Source organism: Apium graveolens, chromosome 2 (assembly GCF_009905375.1).
Source record: "Apium graveolens cultivar Ventura chromosome 2, ASM990537v1, whole genome shotgun sequence".
NCBI classification, from domain to species: domain Eukaryota; kingdom Viridiplantae; phylum Streptophyta; class Magnoliopsida; order Apiales; family Apiaceae; genus Apium; species Apium graveolens.
The window spans coordinates 43098373-43121372 of record NC_133648.1 but is presented as its reverse complement, the minus strand read 5'-3'; the positions used below and the strand labels follow the sequence as shown (position 1 = coordinate 43121372).

Below are 23000 nucleotides of genomic sequence, written 5' to 3'. Positions count from 1 at the left end.
TGAGTAGAGCATCAATTGAAGAAAGCTGGAATTGGCATAAGAAACTCTCTCATTTAAATTTCAACAATATAAATGAACTGGTCAAGAAAGATCTTGTGAGAGGATTGCCAAACACAGTATTTGCTCCTGATGGTCTTTGTGATTCATGTCAGAAAGCCAAATAAAGAAAATCTTCATTCAAGAGCAAGACTGAATCATCAATTCTTGAGCCTTATCATCTAATACATGTTGATCTATTTGGTCCAGTAAATGTCATGTCTATTGCAAAGAAGAAGTATGCGTTGGTCATAGTGGATGAGTTCACCAGATACACATGGGTGTATTTCTTGCATACAAAAAGTGAAACTGCATCAACCTTGATTGATCATATTAAACATCTGGATAAAATGGTCAAAGATTCTGTGAAAGTTTTAAGGAGTGATAATGGCACTGAGTTTAAGAATTTGATAATGGAAGAGTTCTGCAAAAGCCATGGAATAAAGCAGGAATTTTCTGCTCCTGGAACTCCACAGCAAAATGGAGTTGTTGAAAGGAAGAATAGAACTCTCATTGAAGCTGCACGTACAATGCTTGAAGAATCAAAACTTCCAACCTATTTTTGGGCTGAAGCTGTGCAGACTGCTTGTTTTACTCAAAATGCAAGTGTTTTGTTCTCAAGACTCATCCTGAACAGCTATCAAAGTTTGATCTAAAAGCTGATGAAGGAATCTTTGTTGGATATCCACTTTCCACAAAAGCCTTCAGAGTCTATAACTTGAGAACAAAAGTGGTCATGGAATCTATCAATGTCTCTTTTGATGACAAAAAGATTACTGGTCTTGAAGATTTCATTGACCATGATCAGCTGAGATTTGAAAATGAAGACTCAAATTTTGATACAGAAAATCCTGACAGACTAAGTCCTGATACTGTAAACTCTGATGGATTAAACTCTGATGTTATTGAAACTGTGGAGACTACGTCAAAGGAAGATGCACCTATGCAGGGGGAGCATACTCAAGATCCTACCACATCTCAAGAAACATCAGAACATGCATCTGGCTCTTCAAGTTCTGATTCGTCAAGTTCTGATAAGCCAAGTTCTGATAGTGCTGAAAATCTAAATACTGAAGAATCCAACTCAGAGAGCATAGTTTCAGGGGGAGCATCAGAAAATGAAAATGAAAATAGCATGGATCATAGGGGAGCATCCAGTTCTCGAGAAAACCTTCCATCTGCAAGGAAGTGGACAAAATCACATACACCTAATTTGATAATTGGAAATCCTGATACAGGTGTCAGAACTAGAACAGGTAATCCAGTTCAACACTCAATGACAAAGCACATCAGAATCAGGTACCACTTCATCAGGAAACATGTGGATGAAGGTACAGTGGAATTGCATTTTTTTCCCACAGATCAACAACTAGCAGATATCTTCACAAAACCACTGTGTGAAGCTACTTTTACAAGATTGGTAAATGAACTTGGAATGGTTTCAGGTTCTTTCTCTAAATCTGCTTAGTCTTGTTCTGTGTTATCAGACTTTATGCTCAGTATTTACAGAATTAATCTCATTGTGTATTCTGTGCTTAATTGATAAATGTCTTTAAGTACTGACTGTTGTCTGATATATGTTTCTAAACTCTGATAAGTTATATGTCTGTTCAAGTACGTATTCTATCCTATGAGGATAACTGTGCTAGATACTGACCTAGTAGTCTTCAATAAACAAATGATTCCATGTAAAAAGTAATTATTTCAGTGGAAACCCTATGACACTAGCAAATTCTGATAATTGAGCTTAGTTAAGTTTACTTTGTATATCTTATTACTAAGTCACAAATTAGAATAATGCTACTCATCTGTTAAGTTCTGATACTAGTAAAACTGCTGAATGTACTAAGTGCTGATAAACCTCACTTATCAAAAGAAAAAGCAAAAAGATCAAAGAATAAAATCAGGTACTCCTTTGAGATCTAGAGTAAAAATGTGGAAGGGACGACCCAAGTGCATTGCTGGTATTAAGTAGATATGCATTAGAAAAGCAAAATATTTTCTTGGTGACTTTTCACACTCTATGATTACTGGAGAAATACTCTGATAATAGCATAAATTCTGATAAACAGCCGTGACTCACTTACACTGAGAAGCCACTGTAAAATAGAATTTCAAAAGATGCATAAAATTAGCACAAAACAGTTGAGGTGGACTCAAGCATGAACTCATTCATCAGTAGGTTTCAGGACAATGACAACTCTTTAGCAAAATTTTAGTTATGCCTTATTTCTAAGATGTACTGAAGTGAATCAGACTTTACTCTTTGTCTGTTATTTAGCTTAATGCACACACTATTCACTCCATCTGAATGATGAAAATTTCATTGGTGGTCTATGTTATTTTAGATAAACAGTCATTGTGTCATTACTGCACAAATTCTGAGGACAAGTTCTAGTTACACGTTCTGATGATTAAGTTCTGACGTCTATAACTCAGAACTTGTATGAGGAGTTACTAAGATGGGCATTCCTTTTTAGAGTTAAGAAATTATGTTCTGATGACTGTTAAGTTCTGGTATAGGTCTAAGTTCTGATTTCTCAGTCTAATCCTTTACTTGGCTTATCTGTTAATACAATTTGATAACAGTCTCAGTTCGAACTAGAATATGTTGAAGTGGAAGATTAATAGTCACTATGATTAGGATTAATGGTATTCATCCTTGAACAGTCCACTATTTCTTGTTTCTTGTGCGTTTTAAACCATGATTCCTCTTTCCAATGAATGTTATTCTTTTTTAAAGTCTAGGGAGACGAGGTAGAATTAATTCTATCTGTCAGCATTCAATTTCTTTGCATCTCCTGGCATTCTCTTGCCTATATAAGCAGCCACTTCACATCAGTCTTTCCATCAAATTCTTCTCACACACTTATCTTCATACTTCTTCTTTCAAAAACACAATGGTTAGATACAACATGTTTTTGAACTACCAAAACTTCAATATGGAGCTAAGCTGTGCCGAGTGGCAGCAGGAATGGCATGTCACAGCCATTCCTGAGGAGATATGGGGACTTTGTCTCACAGGAGGTACTGACACACCTTCTGTTCTTCTATATGGACTACCATCGCCATCTGGAGCGATTGGAGGAGGAAAGGCTGGAAGCTCTCCGCCAGCAAGAGCGAATCATCAGACTCACCATTCTGTTTGTCGAGAGTAGGAAGAAGAAGATGACTTAATCTCGTCTTCTTCCTGTTTTTCTTCATCATCAGCTTTGTCAGGCTTCTTAGCTAGGACTAAGGCTGTTGATGTTAGGTTTAGAAGCTTAGGGAAAATCTTGTATAAGTACTGATGTAATTTCCATTTCAAAAAATGTATTGTCTTGATATATTAATGAAAGTTGTTTTTACTTCAAGATTTTGTCTCTGAGTTATTTTATCTTGTGTTGATAAATCCTGATTGATATTCTGATGACCATTTAAATTTTGTTTTATATTAAGTTCTGATTCATTTTCAGCACTTACTTATCTAATTTATCTTGGTCATTTTCATGTGATGTATTTTCAGAATATTAATGATGCAGTGAAAAATAATTCAATCAGTGCTAACGGTTTAAATTTTGAATTAAAACTGTTTCTCTTGATACATGGAACGGTTTTTCCTTGAAACTAGGCAAATGGGTAAGTAGTGATTCCTGTTTTCTCAAGCCCAGTAACTGTCTGTTATTACTGCATGTCTGACAGGTGTCCAACGGTAACATTTTTGTTCAGAGTATAAGTACAACAGAGAGAAGATTTCTTTAATCTTTTATTTTCTTCATATTTTATCTCTCTCCTTACTTTTACTCTCTTTCTCTTTATTTCTCACGTTGGTTTTTCATACAGACATTATCTCAAACACCTAACAGGCATACTTGAATCTCATTTTTTTCACATGGCACCAAAGGATTTAATCATTGATGGAGCTAAGTTTGTCCCCAACAACTATGCTGCAGTTCTTGATCACACTGAAGCTCCATCTGAATTGCACTTTGTGCAAGATCTTCTTGCACATAATGAGGTTGGGTATGCATTAACACAGCCTGAATTCTTTTCAAGCCAACAAGTTCTGAGGTTTTGGAGGACTGGACTTTTTGATGATGGTGGTCACCGTGGAACTCCCAGTATTATCTTCCAAGTGGGTGATTCATCCTTTGTAGTCACTCCTGGTACAGTACGCAGGGCTTTACATCTTCCAGAAGATTGTACTTTCTCAATTCCAGGGGACTCAGCCCTTCAGGAGTTAATGGCTGAATTGGGATATGAAAAGAGTCTGACGAAACTTGGACAGTTGAAACGGGCTAATATCAGAAGAGAATGGAGTTTCTTCTTTGATTGCATCACCAAAGCTTTTGGGAACAAATGTTCAAATTTTGATGCTATCCCAATTCTGAGTCAGCACATAGGGTATGCTATTATTCATCAAACTCATTTTGATATTGCAACTGCTTTAATTGGTTTTATTGGGGATAGGATGACAGAGGATCGAGATGTTGTTTATTATGCTTGATTCTGTCAACTTATTTACACTTACTGTACTGATGAACCTCATTTAGTCAGCACTCAAACCCCACCTTTTAAGGTTGCAAAATGATACTTTAATGACCTGGTAAATGCTGATACTAAGAAAAAAGTGGTTAGACCATTACAGATTCCTAAGTCTGTAAAACAGATCCTGGTAAATGCTGATCCTGATACTTATAGATCTGTTTACTCTGATGTCCAACCAACTCCAAACACCCAAAATCCATCAACCTCAGTACCTACCTCTCATTCTACTCAACCTACCCTCAGAACATATCTCAAATCCTATCTCTCCACTTCACAGACTGCTCAACCTTCATCTTCAGCACCTACTGTGAAGCCTTCATCTTCCAAGCCAAAGAGGACAAAGAATGTTCCTCAAACATCTCAAAAGAGAAGGAGGATTGTATTGAGAGATGAATCTGATTCTGAGGAACAGGTTTCTGCTAGAGAACCTGTTGTATCTGAAGCTGAGAAAGAGATTTCTCAGAAGGATTCTGAAATTGGGGGTTCTAGGCTTCTCAAGAGGCTTAGACGAATGATAGTTCCTGAAACTCCCAAGGAATCCAAATCAACAAGGAAGTACAAGAAACAGAGGGCACAAAGGCCAGTTTCAGATGATGAAGAGGAAGCTGCTAAGGAAGGGGATCAGGAATCTCTGATCTCACAAGACAAGGAATTTGCTCCAGTCACTTCTTCTCCATCAACTCCATCTCAGGAAGCTGTATCTGACAAGGCTAACTCACCATCTGTGTCTCTTGTTGATCCAGGCACAAGTGCTGATATTGATGTTCAACACTTGGTTGTGTCTGAAGTATTTCTCTTAGAAGCTCCAACAGCAAATAATCCTTCCACAACACCTGTTACTGATGCTGTTCAAACTCCAGAGTTATCAACAACACCTTCTCTGCATCAAGATGCTGATGATCAGACTTTAGGTGAGCATTAGGATATGGCTGTTGATCAGAACTTAGTATCAGATTAGCAATTAGAGGATGCTGAAGCCTCCATTGCTACTCACACTGTTGTCTTATCAGAAGATACTGATTCTTTAAGTTCTGATGCTGCAAATGCTGGAGATACTGGTGAAGCTGCTCCAACTGTAGATGCTGATGAAGCAGGTCCTTCAGGACATACTCCTTAACAGACTCTTCCTAAGTCTGAACTGGTACAGAAGTTTGTTACCGGGGCTGCACCAGTACCTTGGAGTGAAACTCCTGCAGGTCAGGAGTGGACTAAGGAATGGAACTCAGTTTCATGTGTTCCAACTGCAATACATCTTGTTGAGCACTTGACTAAAGCTGATGAAATGTTAAATTCTGATGATTTAAAAATCCAGCTTAGAGTCACTGCATTGAGTATTAAACATCTACAAGGTCTTCATTCAACTACTCATGCAGAGCTACACAAGATTCAGGAGAACTTTATCAAACAAGAACAAGTTTGGAAAATTGATAAGAAAAAGTTCTTTCAACCTACCATTGACAGGATTGCTTATATTGAGAACACTCAAGAGAAACAACAAGCTCAGATTGATGACATTCTGACAAATCAAGCTTCTCAGCAATCGCAACTTACTAAAATCCAATCCTCAGTGGAATTACTTATCTCTCTTTTACTACCTGCTGATGCCAAAAAGGGGGAGAAGGTAATTAAGTCCAAATGCAACACTAACAAGACACTGCAAGGAAAGGATGATGGAAATGATGATCAAGGATACTTTGGAATGGGTAGCGGTCATAGTCAAGGTAGAAGGTTTACATCAAGACAAGCTAGTCACAGGACAAGTTCTGATACTGGGAAAAGAATAAGTTCTGCTGCTGGTAAAAGGATAAGTTCTGATGAACTTCTAGATCTTGATGAGGAAATGTCAAGACAGTTATTTCTTCAAGAAAATCCAGGAATGGACTTGGAAAGTTTAAAGGAAGAAGAAGCTAGACTTAAATCAGAGAAAGTCACATCTAAATCTGAAGCTTCTGGTAAAAATTCACTTCCAAAACTCAAAGGCATTGTGATCAAAGAAAGGACATATACTGAAGCAATGTTGGCTAGATCACAACCACAGATAGATCCAAGATCCAAGGGTAAAGAAAAGGTTGGTGAACCTATCAAGGTTTATGTACCTCCTGAGGAAGAAGAAATTACTGATGAAAAGGATGATCTTGCTCTGACTTCAAGAAAAGTTCTTAAAACAACCTCTGACATGGCTCAAGTTGTTTAGAGTCAAGAAATTGTAAGTTCTGATATTCAGAAGAAGTAAGTAACCTCTGACAGAGCTCAAGTTAACTTGATATCAGAAAATAGATCAAAGACACTCTTACCAGGATTCACTAAAGCAAAACAGACTCAATCTTTGAAGACTACTGCAAGTGGTTTTGAAGCAAGAGTAGTTACTGGAAAGGAAGCTAGAGATAAAACTGGATTGGGAAGTGCTGATGAAAGAAGAGTACACAACACTACCAATGATCCAACTTCCTTGAGTGAACCAGGTATTGGAGCAACTCCTGAGAGATTGAATCAACTGGAATCTGTACAGATGGTTTACCATACCTACTTGAAAGAATACATTATGTTGTATTTCATGACAGATGGTAGGGTTTATCATATAAGACAAAATGCCATTCCATTAAAGTATTTTGAAGAATTGGAGCATGTATTTTTCTTACTTCAAGTGGATGACAGAATAACAGAGACTGCTGCAAACTACTTAAAAGAACAGATTCAGAGACAGAAAAGGCTTTATTCTGTTAAGTCTGACAGCATATATGTTCCAAAGTACAGAGATCACAATGGTGATATTGTTGATATGAAGCCTAATACTGCACAGATCAGAACATATCTTGGTATTAAGGGACTTGAATTCAATCTGGAGTCTGACAAAGCTTATGTCATAAGATTAGATCAGGAGTTGAGAAAAGCAAAGATCAATGATCTCAGAGCTGCAATCTTTCAAACTGGTGAAGATACTGCAGAGCTTAAAGATGTCAAAAGGAGAATGATTGATGAACTAAGATATGCTGAGAAATGTTTGTTGAAGAACTATCTCAGAACAACTCCTGACATCAGAGAGATCAGAAAATGATGAAGCCAAGTCGAAGATCTACAACTGCTTAAATACTGATATTTATACAGACTGAAGTTGTTATCAGAAGTTGAAATTGGTAAAAGCTTTAAGGACTGTAAGTTGTAGTTATCTAGTCTAATTCTCATGCATTTGTACTTAATGTTTTTGACATCATCAAATATCTGTTAAACTTGTATATTATGTTAATTTACAAGTTGGGGGAGATTGTTAGATATATTTGATAATGTCATGGCTAATATGTTTTATGTTTAGCTTTCAGATCTTACTTGAACAAGATAAATCAGTACTTAACTGTTGATCAGTACTTATACTGGAAGTCAGGACTTAAGGATATCAGTACTTATGTTATCAGGAGATAATCATCAGAAGATAAATATCAGAACTTAAGTGCTGAAGGACAATCAGATACGGACAGTAGCTGATTAAAGGAAAGAAGATCATGATAAACATAAGAAGAGATATGCATGAAGAAGGAATTCCGTAAAGAATGGAATACTTGGAAGAAAAGATATCTGATTGATATATTTTAGGAAGCAGAATTATATTCCATATCAATTAGCGATTATCTTGTAACTATGTAGTATATAAACACAGACATAGGGTTTACACTAAAAGTGTTATCATTATTAGAGAAGATTATTCATTGTAACCCTAGCAGCTCTCGTGATATTTGTTCATCACTGAGAGGTAACAGTTCCATACTGTAACAGAGTTTATTGTTTCAATAAAGTTTGTTTTCTGTTACTTAAGTTCTTAAAGTTCGATTTGAGTGTACTATACACTGTATTCACCCCCTCTACAGTGTGTGTGTGACCTAACAGGATGCTTAGTTCAATAGCAGTTGATAGTGACAATTCATAAGCTGACAGAGGCACATGGGTTGACAGAGACAAACCGGAATGTGGCAGCCTCTAGTAGGAATCAAGAAAATGCAGCATTTCCATTCTGGTGCAAACTAGGGAGTATTCAAAGATTAACAGCTAAGCCTAAATTGCATTGGATAGAGAAATGAATAAGAAACATGTGAAGAGCCTTTTAATTGTATTTTAGAGTTTTGTCTTCACTTGTAAACTTGGTGATATATAAACCAAGTAGCAGCTAGTAATTAGATGAGAATTTTCCAGAGCAGTTTAGAAAAATCCAGAGAGAAAATCATCTAGTTTGTACTAGGAAGCAGCTGTGATTTAATTGTTTGAATCACAGATTTTCTGAAATAACACATCTAAGGTGGAACAACAAATCCACCAGAAAAGTTTTTAAGTTCTTTGTGTTCTTTACATTTGTGTTTGAATATATATCTGTCTGTATTAGCTTCAAGCAATTCACACACATTTGCTCACTAAAACACTTAGCCTTAGAAACTGTTCAAAACTTGAAAAAGTTTTGAGATTTACATTCAACCCCCCTTTTGTAAATCTCATTATTAGTTCACTGGGAATAACAAGCATCTCAATCCTTTTATCAAAATTTCGAACCAAACATATGAACTACATCATCATGCAATCTTATATCCTAACATGCATTCATTTAACTAGACTCTAGAATCAAATCAACCAAATAATCTTAAATCAAATCAAAAACCCCTTTTATAATAGTCAAATTTCGAACTAAAACCCAATTAATCAAATCAAAAGATTTTTTAAATATTTAAACCATAATCAATCTAAGCAATCAATCATTCTTCTCCTTTTAATTCACAAAATTCGAACCTCAACATAGCACAAAACCATTCAAAATCACATGCAACTAGTTTAATGCTATCATTTATACTAAAAATCATTTTCAATCAACCAAATCAACTTATCAACCTTAAACCAATTCAAGATCATTTGAAAATACCAAAGATTGCAACATGCATGCACTAATTTGAACTTATATCCCACAATTCATTCTATTCCATCAACAATTCCTAAAATAATCATCTATAATTCTTTTTCATTAACTAAAATCAACTTATTTACTTTCAAAAATAAAACCCATTCGGTTTTTAACAAAACAACGAATGCAACTTGAGAGAATCATGTCTTTTAATTTAGAGTTCAGTTCGTACATCATAACTCACCAACGGTTCACCGGAGTTCATCACCGGTAGCGGTGGTTTCATGGTGGTGCCCCCATTCGGTGGTTTCCAACCATAAAAACCTTCGATTTTACTATCAAACAACAAAAAATATCACATGCATCAACCATTTATCACAAATTAAGAAGATCAAAGTCAAAACTTGCAAGAAGACTTCGAACCAAGGTTCTCGGCTCAACATCACACACTACACACACATGGAAAAGATTTAAAGCCCATATATGGATTAAGAATGAAGTTTTATGGAAGAATCCATAAAAATTAAGTGAAGAAAAGAGGTGTAGAGAGAGGAAAAGAGAGAGAGAGAGAGAGAGAGAGAGAGAGAGAGAGAGAGACTTCGGGAGTGAGAGAGAGAAAAGAGAGAAAGGGACGGGGTGAAGAAAGAGAAAAAGGGACAGAGGAGGGAGGATATATATAATGAATGGCCAGGGGTATAAAGGTCTTTTGCCCACTAGCTTCTACGATTTTCTTTTTGCTACTTTTTCCTTAATTTTCAATCTAAAAACGAATTTGAATAATGAATAAGTCTCTTAGAAAAGATGGGAATGCGAAGAATAAAAATTTTAGAACGTAGATCTAGAATTTAGCTTTTCAGCCATATTTTAAAATAATTTTTGTGCGAACGGTTGATTGATACGAATTTTACAAGATTATGTTGAAAATAACATTTTAACTCCATAAAATCATTTTAAAATTCACCGATCACGAAATAAATTGATCTATCATTTTTGTAAAGTTTCTAGGATTATTTCGAAGATAGAAAAACAAATTTCATGTCCTGACCATACTTGGATAATTTTATAAAAATATTTAAAGGTTCAATAAACCTTATTTTAAATCAAATAAAATCCCTTAAAATCATTTAAAAAAAAATAACCAGAGCACATAGTCAAGCATATTTTCAAGTAATAGCACATATTCACATATTACAACTCATATCATAACACATTCGATCACAAAAATTCCCCTTTTAATTATTATACACTTTTAGCGTAACGGGTTGCGTCCTGACTGACGGCCCGACACTGAGCGTTTTCAACTACGCTTCTCAATCATTCTCTTTATACCAACCGACACATCACTGGAATATAATATTCTTTCAAACATTCTACTTTACATAACAACACATAATCACTCTTTATTCACGTAATTTATGATTACAACACAAAAGTATATTTTATGCACTTAATCACGTCGTTAATTTCCTAGTCGCTACATAGTTCCTATCTACTGTGACAACACAAGTGCCATAACAATCTCAAACAATCCTGTTCAGCACTCGAGGACCAAACATATTGATATAAGGTATCATTTCATACGAGAGCATATAATGAATGGTATTGTAAAATTTTATTATGTTCCCACAACGGATCAAATTTCCATCTTTTAATAGACAAGTGGTTGGCTTTAGGCCTCATACTGAACGAGACAAATAGCACCAAAAGCAAAATTACTAACTCTAATCATCACACAGTTTAAATATATCTGAAAAATAAGTTATAATAATTTATAAAATCTGAACTCGTTAAGAATATATTGATAGTCTCATAGTCTATGTCATCTCTATAAAACCCGCACTCGTTAAACATATATTGATTTCCTGACAGTTGTGCTCATAAGAAATAGCATTGGCGCATACTTGAACAATTAGAATGTCATTTGCTAATAAACCTTTGGACTGGTCATATAATTTAATCAGTTCCAGAAATTTTCTTCTGATCCTGCAAGTAGTTACTTCACTGAAATAGTCGCTTCCTGTCAAAAGAATGTTAAGGTATCTCATGAATTTTGGCCTAAATCATAGTCATATATACTTGTATGTACATTTATTACCTTCTATGGCTATGTCCCTATGATATAACCGGTCTTTGACAACAAGCATGTATTTTGCGTACAATTTATGGTCGCCATTTCTTTTTAAGACTTCTGAAATTCAGGAAGCCACTCATGTTGCCGTTGTTTGCGCTATTTGTCCCGTCCAACACAAGGCCTAAAGCCTACCACTTGTTCTCCCATATTGGGTAAATTATCAGGTTCCTAATAACAAAATATTGAAATAACGATAGATCACTACCAAATCATGTGAACTAAATAGCTCGGCTACATAGCGAACTGACACAACAAATCTTTATCAAAGACGCCTGGCTATCATCTGACACCTTCCGAAGCACAAAATCATTTTGTAACCATACGAAATACTCTTAACAGATACAAAAGACACATACAAAAGACTTGTAAACGGATTCTATATACTGAAGAGGCGATGCAGATAGCTAAACTATTCTTAGGGCGTCAACTACTTTCAACAGATTAGAGATACAAGTGTGATACTTGCTCTGCAAATTGTCATGTTGCATGCTTGTGCTCCAATAGAAGTGCAATTTGCGTTGGATGTACTTGGTAACTAATAATAAACTTTATGTAATGACCAATATATAGCTTACCATTTTGTTTCTCCGACTAGGAAGGGATGCAAGTGATAGAGTTTGTTGTGCCTCTTGGAAAAATTTTCAATTTTCCATGTGAAAAGTTCTTCGCCATCTGGTATATTAACATTTGACAGACTTACGATTGTCTTGCTCACGCGATTCTTTACAAAATAGAGCTCTACACCAAACACACAGCTTATGTCATCTTGTAGATATCCATTGGAAGTATCAGAAAATGAAGTCACCAAGATGAACTCCGAAATCCCATGTACACTCCTCGCTTTATCGAATCTCTTCACTTGATTATTAGCGCCTACAAGAAAATTTAAAATTTAATAGGCAAAAGAAGTAGTTTCTTGCATAGACAACTGATAGTACTACAAAGGTATAACTTATATGATGTTCATGGGCAATGTACCTTCTACCATCAAGTATCTCTCTCGTGCGTGGTCATACACGAAGAACTTAATAATAACATCGATAGGTGGATTATTTTTTTCAGCCAAAACCAAGTATATAGACATGTAATTTGTGTTTCTTCTTGTTCTGTTATCGCGAAACGGGTATAATGACAACCTCCTGAAATGAGATTTATCAAACAAGATTTTGAGATATTCATCCATGCTACATACAGAGAGAGGGGGAAGAGAGAGAGGGGGGAGAGAGAGCTATAAATCCACGATAATAACACCCACAATTTGCGACAAGAACCCTAGAAATTCGAATTCAAAATTACCACTTCTCGATTGATTTTGATGATTGAAATGTGTAGAAGATTGTAAACAGATTATTTTGATTACTCGCACACCGAAAACAAACACTTCTAACCCCTTAAAAATTGGATTTGATCTTTAAAACTCAAGTACACCTGTAAATCTTATCGTGGAGATATTTATTATTTTTATTAAATTTCTGATTTTTATAAATAATTTTAAAAATTAAAAAGCTATTTATACTAACAGCCAATTGATACCTTAAAATTAATTAAGGGTGTTTTTAATCCCTTAACAAGAATAATTAGCCCCAAAATTAATTTTATGAGGAATAATTTAAAAAAATATTATTTTTAAATAAATAAAATATATATGTCAAAATTCCAAAAAAAAATATGAATGATTCAAAAATGCAAAAAGAACGGATCTTTGAAATACCCATGATTTTATAAAAATAACAACATGAATTTAGAGGCTTTGAGGTCGCGGTAGGGGTCCGGTTCGATAAACTTTTTAAGAATGAAATATTTTTTAAAATAATAATAATAATACCCGAAAATAATTATAGAGCATGCTAAAACACATAATATGCTATAGAACGGATACCATGTAACACATGGTGATAACGATGCTTTAAATTGCATTTTTGAAATTCTAGAAAAATGAAAATGCACGATAAGAAACATATATTTATTTATTAAATATATAATTATAGTCGCAAAATTTCCGGATATTACAATATCAGAATAAACATAATTTATATATTTTGATTTGAACTAAAACTTAAAAATTTTAAATATAATTATATAATGTTAAAAATAATTTGTGTATCGTACGAGTTTTAAAATAGTAATATAATGGTGAAAACAATAAAAAAATGTTATGCATGTGAATTTCATTAATTAAAACCCAAAAATAAAAAGATTATGTACAATGTGTGCTCGGTTAATTGAAAAATAGAAAATTATATAATAATATTAAAGCTATACAATACCCCATTTATAAAGGCATGTTAATAAAATGTCCAATCAAAATTTTAATTAATATATGGTAATATTAAATAATATATTTGGAGTTCATTAACTTTCGAGAATAAAAGACGAGAATATGATATTATTTACAAAAATTTCAAATTAATTTAATAGTTTAATTGATATAATAATGATAGTGGTAGAAATTATATACTATGATTATATTAACTAAAATCCAAGAATATAATATGAGAATTATACTCTTTATTAATAAGGAAAACATTATTTCGATGGAACATAACGTTAATAAAGTAGTATAAGTTAGAGTCTATTAATTTAAAATTCAAGAATAACCACTTATTAATAAGGAAACACTATTTCAATGGAACTGTGTTACTAAAGTATCAAAAGCCAAATAATACTTATAATTGTATAATATAATTAATGAATTTCAGTTCAAACTCAAGTTCTATTCCACGTAACTACATAGTTATACAAGATCTATTTATTTAGTTTCACAGTAATTTTAGATTTAATTGTTCTTAGCAATTTAATAATTATATAACGATTTATATATAAAATCTAATAATTAGTCTCACTTTAAACTCTGGTCTGATTCCCCATAAGTACATAATTATAGAAAATTTATTTATTTAAAATTACTTATTGAATTTCATCATACTTTTGGTTTCGATTTCAATAACAATATCATATAATTAAATAAGTTTTATTATTAATAATTAAATACTTGAAATCGAATAATATGACTAATTATTTTGGTCCCGTGCTTGACAAGACTGATCGGCTAGTAGTTATAAAATAACTAATCACAAAAAATTATAAAAATAGGCTTAACCGGGTTCGCTCCATATCACATGGCCCCATAGGAATTTACAGAATTTACAAAATTAATATACTACGTAACTAAGTTTATAAATAGCTCATTGTTCCCTGTAATTAGGGTTGTTCACGAACCGAGCTGTTCGCGAACAAGGTCGAGTTCAGCATGTTAAGACCCCGTTCGCCTCGGCTCGTTAACGAACAAACTCGTGTGCGGCTCGGTTTGTGAACAGTCTTACCCTTAATGAAACCACAACATACTTTTCTCTCAATTGCCTCTCACTTTTGCTCTTAAAATCTGTCTTCTTCTCTTTAAATTCTCTCTCACTTATACTCTTTAATGTCTCTATCAAGAAGTCACAAATCGATAGAAAATAATAAGTTTTACGTTCTCTCTAATTGTAAAGCAATGTCATCTAATGCTAAAGCAGTGCCACTGTAGGAGGAGGAGACGTCCCCCATTTTTTTGCCCAGATACTCTGAATAAAGAGAAGATCGGCCCCAACAAGAAATCCCAAACTGGGATTCCAAAATCAAAAAATAAATAAATACAAAATAAATTTTAAACAAAAATTTGTATACGGGAGTACAAACTGAACTCGGATATTTCAAAATTTTCAGGTGGTTTGTTTTCGACTAGCCACCTAAAGTTTATGTTGAAAAAATTATATGTTATAATTACAAAGTAACCTCACAACTGCAATTTACAGTATTTCTCTCAGGAAGGATATATTTATTTCGCTCTTGAAAATGTATATCTATTTCTTGAGTGATACCACTACTACAGCTTGGTTTGTATACCACCAAGTTACATTACTTACTAGACAATACATAACACAATTTTTTAGGTCCAGTAAGTTTGCTTTTGTATTCTTTTCCATGAGAATTGATAAACGAGACTAAATTTTATGTTGATATATTACTTTGAATATCCTTCCAATTTGTCATGCATAGAAATAGAATGTTTCTTCTTTTTTCATAATCTAATATCACATTCAAAATTTGTTTTACCTTCCATTTTCTTCACTGAGATTCTCATTAACCCATGTGTTGTGTCAGACTCAGAACTTGAACATTATCAAGTCACGACCATAACTTATTTGAGTTTTCTTAGTCGTTAACAACAATTGGATTAGCCGTTGATGTAGTTAGTTGTTGATACTGTAACATCACTTAACAGTTGATAGCTCACTTCACTAAATCAGAATTATATGTCATCAAGTATTTACAATGAACCACTCTATTCAAGATTATCCAGTGAACATAACTTCACAAGAATCGCACATAAAATGTTACTAAAACCTCATTAATTAATTGATGGGCTACTCCATCAACGGCTATTTCTTGGGATGGTTAGCTGTTGAAAGTTACAATTTGATTTAACATAACTATGTCACATTATTTTCTTATCATCAAGATTCAGGTTTGATTCTTAACAATTGTATATGAGATTTATTTATTTAATTTAACTGTTTTAATTTCATATGGTTTAATTCCCTTAAACTACGTAATTTAAAAGTATTCATACACTCTCATCAGGTACGATTTCATACAAGTACTAGTTTATTTAATAATTAATATTTAATTTCGACGAATTAAGAGGTTCATTTATTTGCAAATATTAGTTTAATATTTTTAATCTCGGACACGTGTTTGGTACATGTTATCTTTTAGTACTATTTGTAAGGACGCTACTAAAACAAAGATGAACTAAGACTTTAAGTTCATTTAGGTTCAATTTAATTATTCTGGTATATAATTGGCATGATTTGGTTGTCAGGGATATAATAGTAATGTCAAAAATAATAGTATCAAGTAGATATATACAGGTTCGACTACTCGGTAGAGCAAACATTAAGCTTTAACTTATTATATTCTATAATATTTAATAATATAATTAAGATAAATGAGTTAACTTGATCAAAACTTAATCATTCCGCTAAAATAATAATTCAAAAGTATAAAACATAAGGTCTTTACAATAAATACATAAAATATCATTTGACAGGGTGAATAAAAACAAAAAAATAATTCTCAAAAGAATATAAAACTGAAGATTAAAAAACCGCTCGGGGTACAAAACTAGTAATAATAAAATAATTAATTACGAAATGTAGCTTAACCGGGTTCGCTCCGCATCAGGCCCACATGGGAATTTAGAGAATTTACAAAATTATCCGCAACTGAAAGCTTATAAATAGTTCGTTGGAAACCCACAGCACTATTCTCTCAATTGCCTCTCACTTCTGCTTAAAATCTCTCTTGCTCTCTCTCTCAATTCTCTTAAAATCTCTCTTGCTCTCTCTCAATTCTCTATCAAGAAGTCACACAGCGATGGAAAATAATAAGTTCTACGCTCTCTGTAATCCCAAAGCAGTGCCCCCACAGAAGAAGAAGACAACTCCCCCTCTCCGACGCCCAGATACTTTGGATAAAAAGAAGATCGGGCACAACAAGAAATCCCAGACTGGGATTCCAAAATCTAAAAAATAACTCATTTCTTTCTATATTATATGCTATTGTTCTCTCTTTATGCACTCTCTACTTATATATTTCACACATTATCACACACATTTGCTTTACTGTTCTTTAGTATTGACTCTGTCTTTTTGTGTCTTGAAGGTCCAAGATCGGCCTCTAAAATGGGTGCAAGTTAAACTCCTGTCAGCTTATCCAGGGTAATTTTTCCTTTCCTTTTCTTGTAGTCTTACATCAAGAATCTTGATTTGATCTTTTCAAGATTCTTTACATTTTTTAATAGTTCAAGATTCTTGAATTCTTTTTAACTGCTGTTTTATGTGTCTTGGATGTGACTTGGTTTGATGTGTTCTGAATGCAGCAGTACTTAATTTCCATCTTTTAATGCAGGTCTTTGTTGTGGAGGAGATGCTACTCAAACAAGTTCCAGCATTATAGATACGAAAATGAAGATTAAGCAGCTTTAGTTACGTATTTAGTTAATAGGAGGATATTCTGTGACGAATTATGGATTCTTGCGTTTATTTAGTTTGAATATGGTCTTGAACCATGTACGATTTTTTGTGTTTATCTGGTTTGAATTTTTGATGTCTGGATTGTACTGTTACAACTTTGTGGACTGGTGGGAATGAATTGTTTACGGGTTTTAAATTGCATTCTAATATTGATCTTTTGCTTTTGAATGGTTGGTAATTGTATGTTGTAGTTTAGACTGAGTTTTAGTTCTTGTTTGGTTTGAACAATCTGTTCAAGATTAATTTTGAGTTTAAAAAAATATTTCTTTGGCTCTGTTGATGTGATCTTAGTATCTAACTGAGACTGTATTTTGTGTACAAACTGTGGTCGATGTTTCTGTTAAGAGCATCTTAGTGTGAAGCCACTCCTGACTCTGCAATAAGGATGCTTAAATATATCTGAAAAAAATAAATTACAATGATTTATAAAACATGTACTCGTTAAAAATATATTGATAGGTCTTATAGTCTATGTCCTCTCTACACTTCGTGACATTTGTGCTCAAAAGAAATAGCATTCACGCGTATTTGAACAATTAAAACGTCATTTGCTAAGAAACCTTTGAACTGGTCATGTAATTTACTCAGTTCCAGAAATTTTCTTCTGATCCTGCAAGTATTTACTTCACTGAAATAGTCGCTTCCTGTCAAAAGAATGTGAAAGTATCTCATGAATTCTGGCCGTAAAATTTAGTCATATATACTTGTATGTACATTTCTTACCTTCTCTGGCTATGTCCCTGTGATTTAACTGGTCTTTGACAACAAGCGTGTATGTTGCATACAATTTGTGGTCGCCATTCCTGTCAAGACTTCTGAAATTCAGGAAGCCACCCCTGCTGCTGCTGTTTGCGCTATTTGTCCCGTCCAATACAAGGCCTAAAGCCAACCACTTGTTCTCCCATCTTGGGTAAATTATCAGCTTCCTAATAACAAAATATTGAAATAACAATAGATCACTACCAAATCATGTGAACTAAATAGCTCGGCGAACTGACACAACAAATCTTTATCAAAGACGCCTGGCTATCATCTGACACCTTCCGAAGCACAAAATCATTTTGTAACTATACAAAATACTCTTAACAGATACAAAAGACTTGTAAACAGATTTTATATACTGAAGAAGCGATGCAAATAGCTAAACTATGCTTAGGGCGTCAACTACTTTCAACAGATTAGAGACTTTCAACAGATTAGAGATACAAAGTGTGATACTTGCTCTGCAAATTGTCATGTAGCATGCTTCTGCTCTAATAGAAGTGCAATTTGCGTTGGATGTACTTGGTAACTAATAATAAACATCACGTAATGACCAATAAGATAGTTTACCATTTTCTTTCTCCGGCTACAAAGGGATGCGAGTAATAGACTTTGTTGTGCCACTTGGAAAAATTATCAAGTTTCCATGTGAAAAATTCTTCGTCATCTGGTATATTAACATTTGACAGACTTACGATTGTCTTGCTCACACGGTTCTTTATAAAATAGAGCTCTACACCAAACACACAGCTAATGTCATCTTGTAGATATCCATTGGAAGTATCAGAAAATGAAGTCACCAAGATGAACTCCGAAATCCCATGTACACTCCTCGCTTTGTCGAATTTCTTCACTTGCTTATTAGCATCTACAAGAAAATTAAAAATTTAATAGGCAAAAGAAGTACTTTCTTACATAGATAACTGATAGTTTTACAAAGGTATAACTTATTATATGATGATCATGGGCAATGTACCTTCTACCATTAAGTATCTCTCTCGTGCGTGGTCATACACGAAGAACTTAATAATAACATCGATAGGAGAATTAATTTTTTCAGCCAAAACCAAGTATATAGACATGTAATTTGTGTTTCTTCTTGTTCTGTTATCGCCAAACGGGTATAATGACAACCTCCTGAAATAAGATTTATCAAACAAGATTTTGAGATATTCATCCATGCTACATACAGAGAGAGGGGGAAGAGAGAGAGAGAGGGGGAGAGAAAGGGAGAGAGAGGGGGAGAGAGAGAGAGCTATAAATAAACATTACCATCTGTATCCACCAGCTTTGAAACAGCCTGACTGATAGTTGTCCATGACTTCATTCATCTCCCTTAATAATAGAGGAAAGTCTTCGATCTTCAGGGTATAGTCTGCTGGAGGCATATCTCTAAAAGTTCTTTTCACCATAACCGCAGGCACGCAACAATTTTCATCTTCGTCCATTGTCAACTAATTTTAAGGGTTTATCGAATCGACTGTTTAGAGGTTGCAGGTACAAATATATATATATATATAGTTCCATAAATAAAATTAAACTATGAGTCAAAAGATTTCAAAATCTTAATTAGAGTGCAACTCTAAATTATGAATACATGTAGAAATAGGAAAGGAAAAAACAAAGAGAACTCCATTATTTAGCACACTTCCGCTAAGTATATAGATCTGAAAAATAGTATTTTAAAGAAACCTCTAAAATTTATTAAAACCCTCAGATAAAGAGATTTATATTTATATTTCAATCTTAATTTGTGTAGGCAGAAAAATATTAGAAAATATTAAGACAGAAAATTTATGTTACTTTGGTGTTTGATTCCTGTATGAAGACCACATTGCAAATTATGAGTACATGTAGAAATAGGAAAGCAGAAAAACAAAGAAAACCAACTCCTGTTCTGTTTTGGAGGGTGTCTGGTAAAATAATATATAAGCAGATGTAAAATATCAAAGAAAACCTGGGAAATCAATAATGGTATTGCATAGTTCAATATCTCCGAAGAAAAAACAAGGTACTCTCTGCACCATCTTTATTGGTGAATTTAGAGAAAATTAAAGCTCATGTAATTTTTTTTGACTAAAACTGTTGTGGTTGCAGAACTGATCCACGGGACAAGAGATGTACCTCCGGCAGATTTTCTGCTCAAAATCGAAAGTTTTTCCAAATTACCAGAGTTGATCAACAATCAGAAGAAGAAGTATTACGAATCTTGTTGTTTTGAAGCTGGTGGATTCAATTGGTATAAATTGTTTAAACATATTCGTTGAATTTAGAATCTACGTTTTACCTTAGATGGCCAACATGTTATTTTTATATATGATACAGGAGGTTTAGATTACTTGTACTTCGTGCGAACAGAGTTCAGGAGAAGAAGATTATTTCCGTCTACTTGGTGCTAGATGAGTCCAATGTTTTGCCAATTTTAAGTTCTTTATATATGACCAAATTCGAGATAATTATCTCACTGTCGAAGGTACCTTTACATCTTCAGTTCATTACTACTTAAAAATATTGAACATATGAATTTTATTGTAGCTGAAATCTCACCAAAAAGACCGCCGTTAAGTATTAATTTCACCGTTGCAATATTTCAGATGGTGACAACCGGTATAAGCATTTCAACAAGGAGAAGACTTGTCAAGGGTTTTCAAACGTGATTTCCTTGAGTAGACTCAAATGTGCATCTAACGGATATCTAGTGAATGATTCATGCGTGTTTGGTGTTGAGGTTCAAGTAATAAAAAATACCAGAACAGCAGAGTGTCTATCATTTATACAAATCCCACCTGAAGATCTGTTTGTTCACTCTTGGAAGATTAACAACTTCTCTAGGAGGAATGCTCAACTTTGTGACCCTCAAGCATTTACATTTGCAGGGAGGAAATGGTAAATGTTATCCATACATTATAATTACTCTGTTGCATGAGTGATTTGTTGTTCATTAAAGGTTTATATAATTGATTAATTGAAAACCTGACATCTATTATTTTCAATTGTGCTAGGAGGATTCAAATCAAGACTGATTACGTTAACAACTCGCTATGCATGAAGCTCAAATTGGATGATACTAATTACGGAACCTTGGCAGGGCTGATCGGATGGTTACGTAGGGAATATGATCATAGATTGTATGCAATCTATACCTTGGGCGTGAAGAACCAACTACACAAAGACCAAGACGTGAAGTACAGCAGTAAGTCTAGTTAATTTGTTTTTGAGCTCCTCAATCACCTTCTTTTGTCCTTAAAACAACTCTCCAGTAGTTAATTAGCTGAATCAAAATAACACTAAAGTGCTAATTAAGTCTTAAAAAGATTGTTTAATTAATTTACTAGTCCTTGTTTTTATATTGACAGTTGGAAAGTGGTTCAATCCAGAACCAACAGTTGTAACTTGGGAGCACATAATTGACATGAAAGAGTTATATAATCAGTCCAAGGGCTTCCTGGTAGATGATGTCTTGATTGTCGAAGCACATATTGAATGGATGTTTGCTAGCAAAGACATTATTGTGGACGGAATGAAGGTGGGAGAAGAGGAAAATTAAAGCTCTGATAAGAGTGAGGAAATGTAAATTTTTAACCTCTCAAAGCAGCCAGATGAAGAAAAGGAAAAGATATCTAGAAATTTAACTGACCAGGATTCTATAGTTATACTATTAATTTTTGCTGATTGATTTGGAACAATGTTGCATAACATTGGCATATTAATCTATACGCTATCACTCATCAGTCAAGATTCTAAATGGAATAATGAATATACACCATCAGCCTGCAGATGTATTTTTCGAACTCAGTGCCAGTCTTGGTCCAGAGCTCTCCGGATCAGGAGGTTCAAAATTATATTATCCATGTGCATGCTTGAGTATACAAATGTGGTACTATTTTGTTCTAGTTCATATGACACTTTCTCAGGGGAAGATTAGATTTGAGTAAATGAATTTTTTTGAATATGTGTTTAGTTTTTGTTTGATGCATTCAGATTAATTTGTTTGGATGAAGGTTTGAAAAATTACTGTTTAAGAACTTGAAAATTAGTGATCATGAATATTGATTTTGTTTGTTAGGCTGATCATGAATATTGATGAATGTGATATTAGTGTAACTTGACACTTAATCACGAATACAGATAAATGTGATATTTATGTAAACCAAGTTTTCTCCTGATTACAAAATCATGAGTAACTGCTTATCTTAAATCATGCAAATTAAAACTAAATATATTTAAAAGATAAATAAAATAAGATTAAATAATTGAATATCAAAAATATTGATTATGTGTAAAAAATAAAAGTTAAATTTCTAAAATAATTAAATTTGTATTTTAATTGATTGACATATCTAGGATAATATATTATATAGAACATTTTCTAATAAAATAAGTTGTTTAAGTATATATCCATAACCAAATTCAGATTTTCAGTTAAAATTGTATCGAATATTCTCTCAAATTTTATTAAATAAAAATTCTCTCAAGTTTTATTAAATAAAATAAGTTTTTTAAAAATATACCCATAACCAACTTCAAATTTGCAGTTAAATATTAACTGAAAATTTGAAGTTGGTTATGGGTATATTTTCGAACAACTTAT

At 33.5% G+C, this 23000-nt stretch overlaps 2 protein-coding genes across 2 annotated transcripts; one reads left to right on the top strand and one right to left on the bottom strand.

Annotated features, from left to right (window-relative positions):
• Positions 1 to 18097: 18097 nt before the first annotated feature.
• LOC141705919 (uncharacterized) lies at positions 18098 to 19904 on the bottom strand. The gene is made up of 5 exons (XM_074508784.1): positions 19682 to 19904; positions 19386 to 19546; positions 18980 to 19277; positions 18371 to 18573; positions 18098 to 18291 (listed from the first exon to the last, which is right to left on the bottom strand). Exons 1-5 carry the CDS (start codon positions 19855 to 19857, stop codon positions 18128 to 18130), a joined length of 1002 nt encoding a protein of 333 aa, XP_074364885.1. The 5' UTR covers positions 19858 to 19904; the 3' UTR covers positions 18098 to 18127.
• Positions 19905 to 21007: 1103 nt separating this feature from the next.
• Positions 21008 to 22287, top strand: LOC141705918 (ubiquitin C-terminal hydrolase 12-like). The gene is made up of 3 exons (XM_074508783.1): positions 21008 to 21295; positions 21412 to 21602; positions 21766 to 22287. Exons 2-3 carry the CDS (start codon positions 21455 to 21457, stop codon positions 21954 to 21956), a joined length of 339 nt encoding a protein of 112 aa, XP_074364884.1. The 5' UTR covers positions 21008 to 21295; positions 21412 to 21454; the 3' UTR covers positions 21957 to 22287.
• The last annotated feature ends 713 nt before the right edge of the window (positions 22288 to 23000 follow it).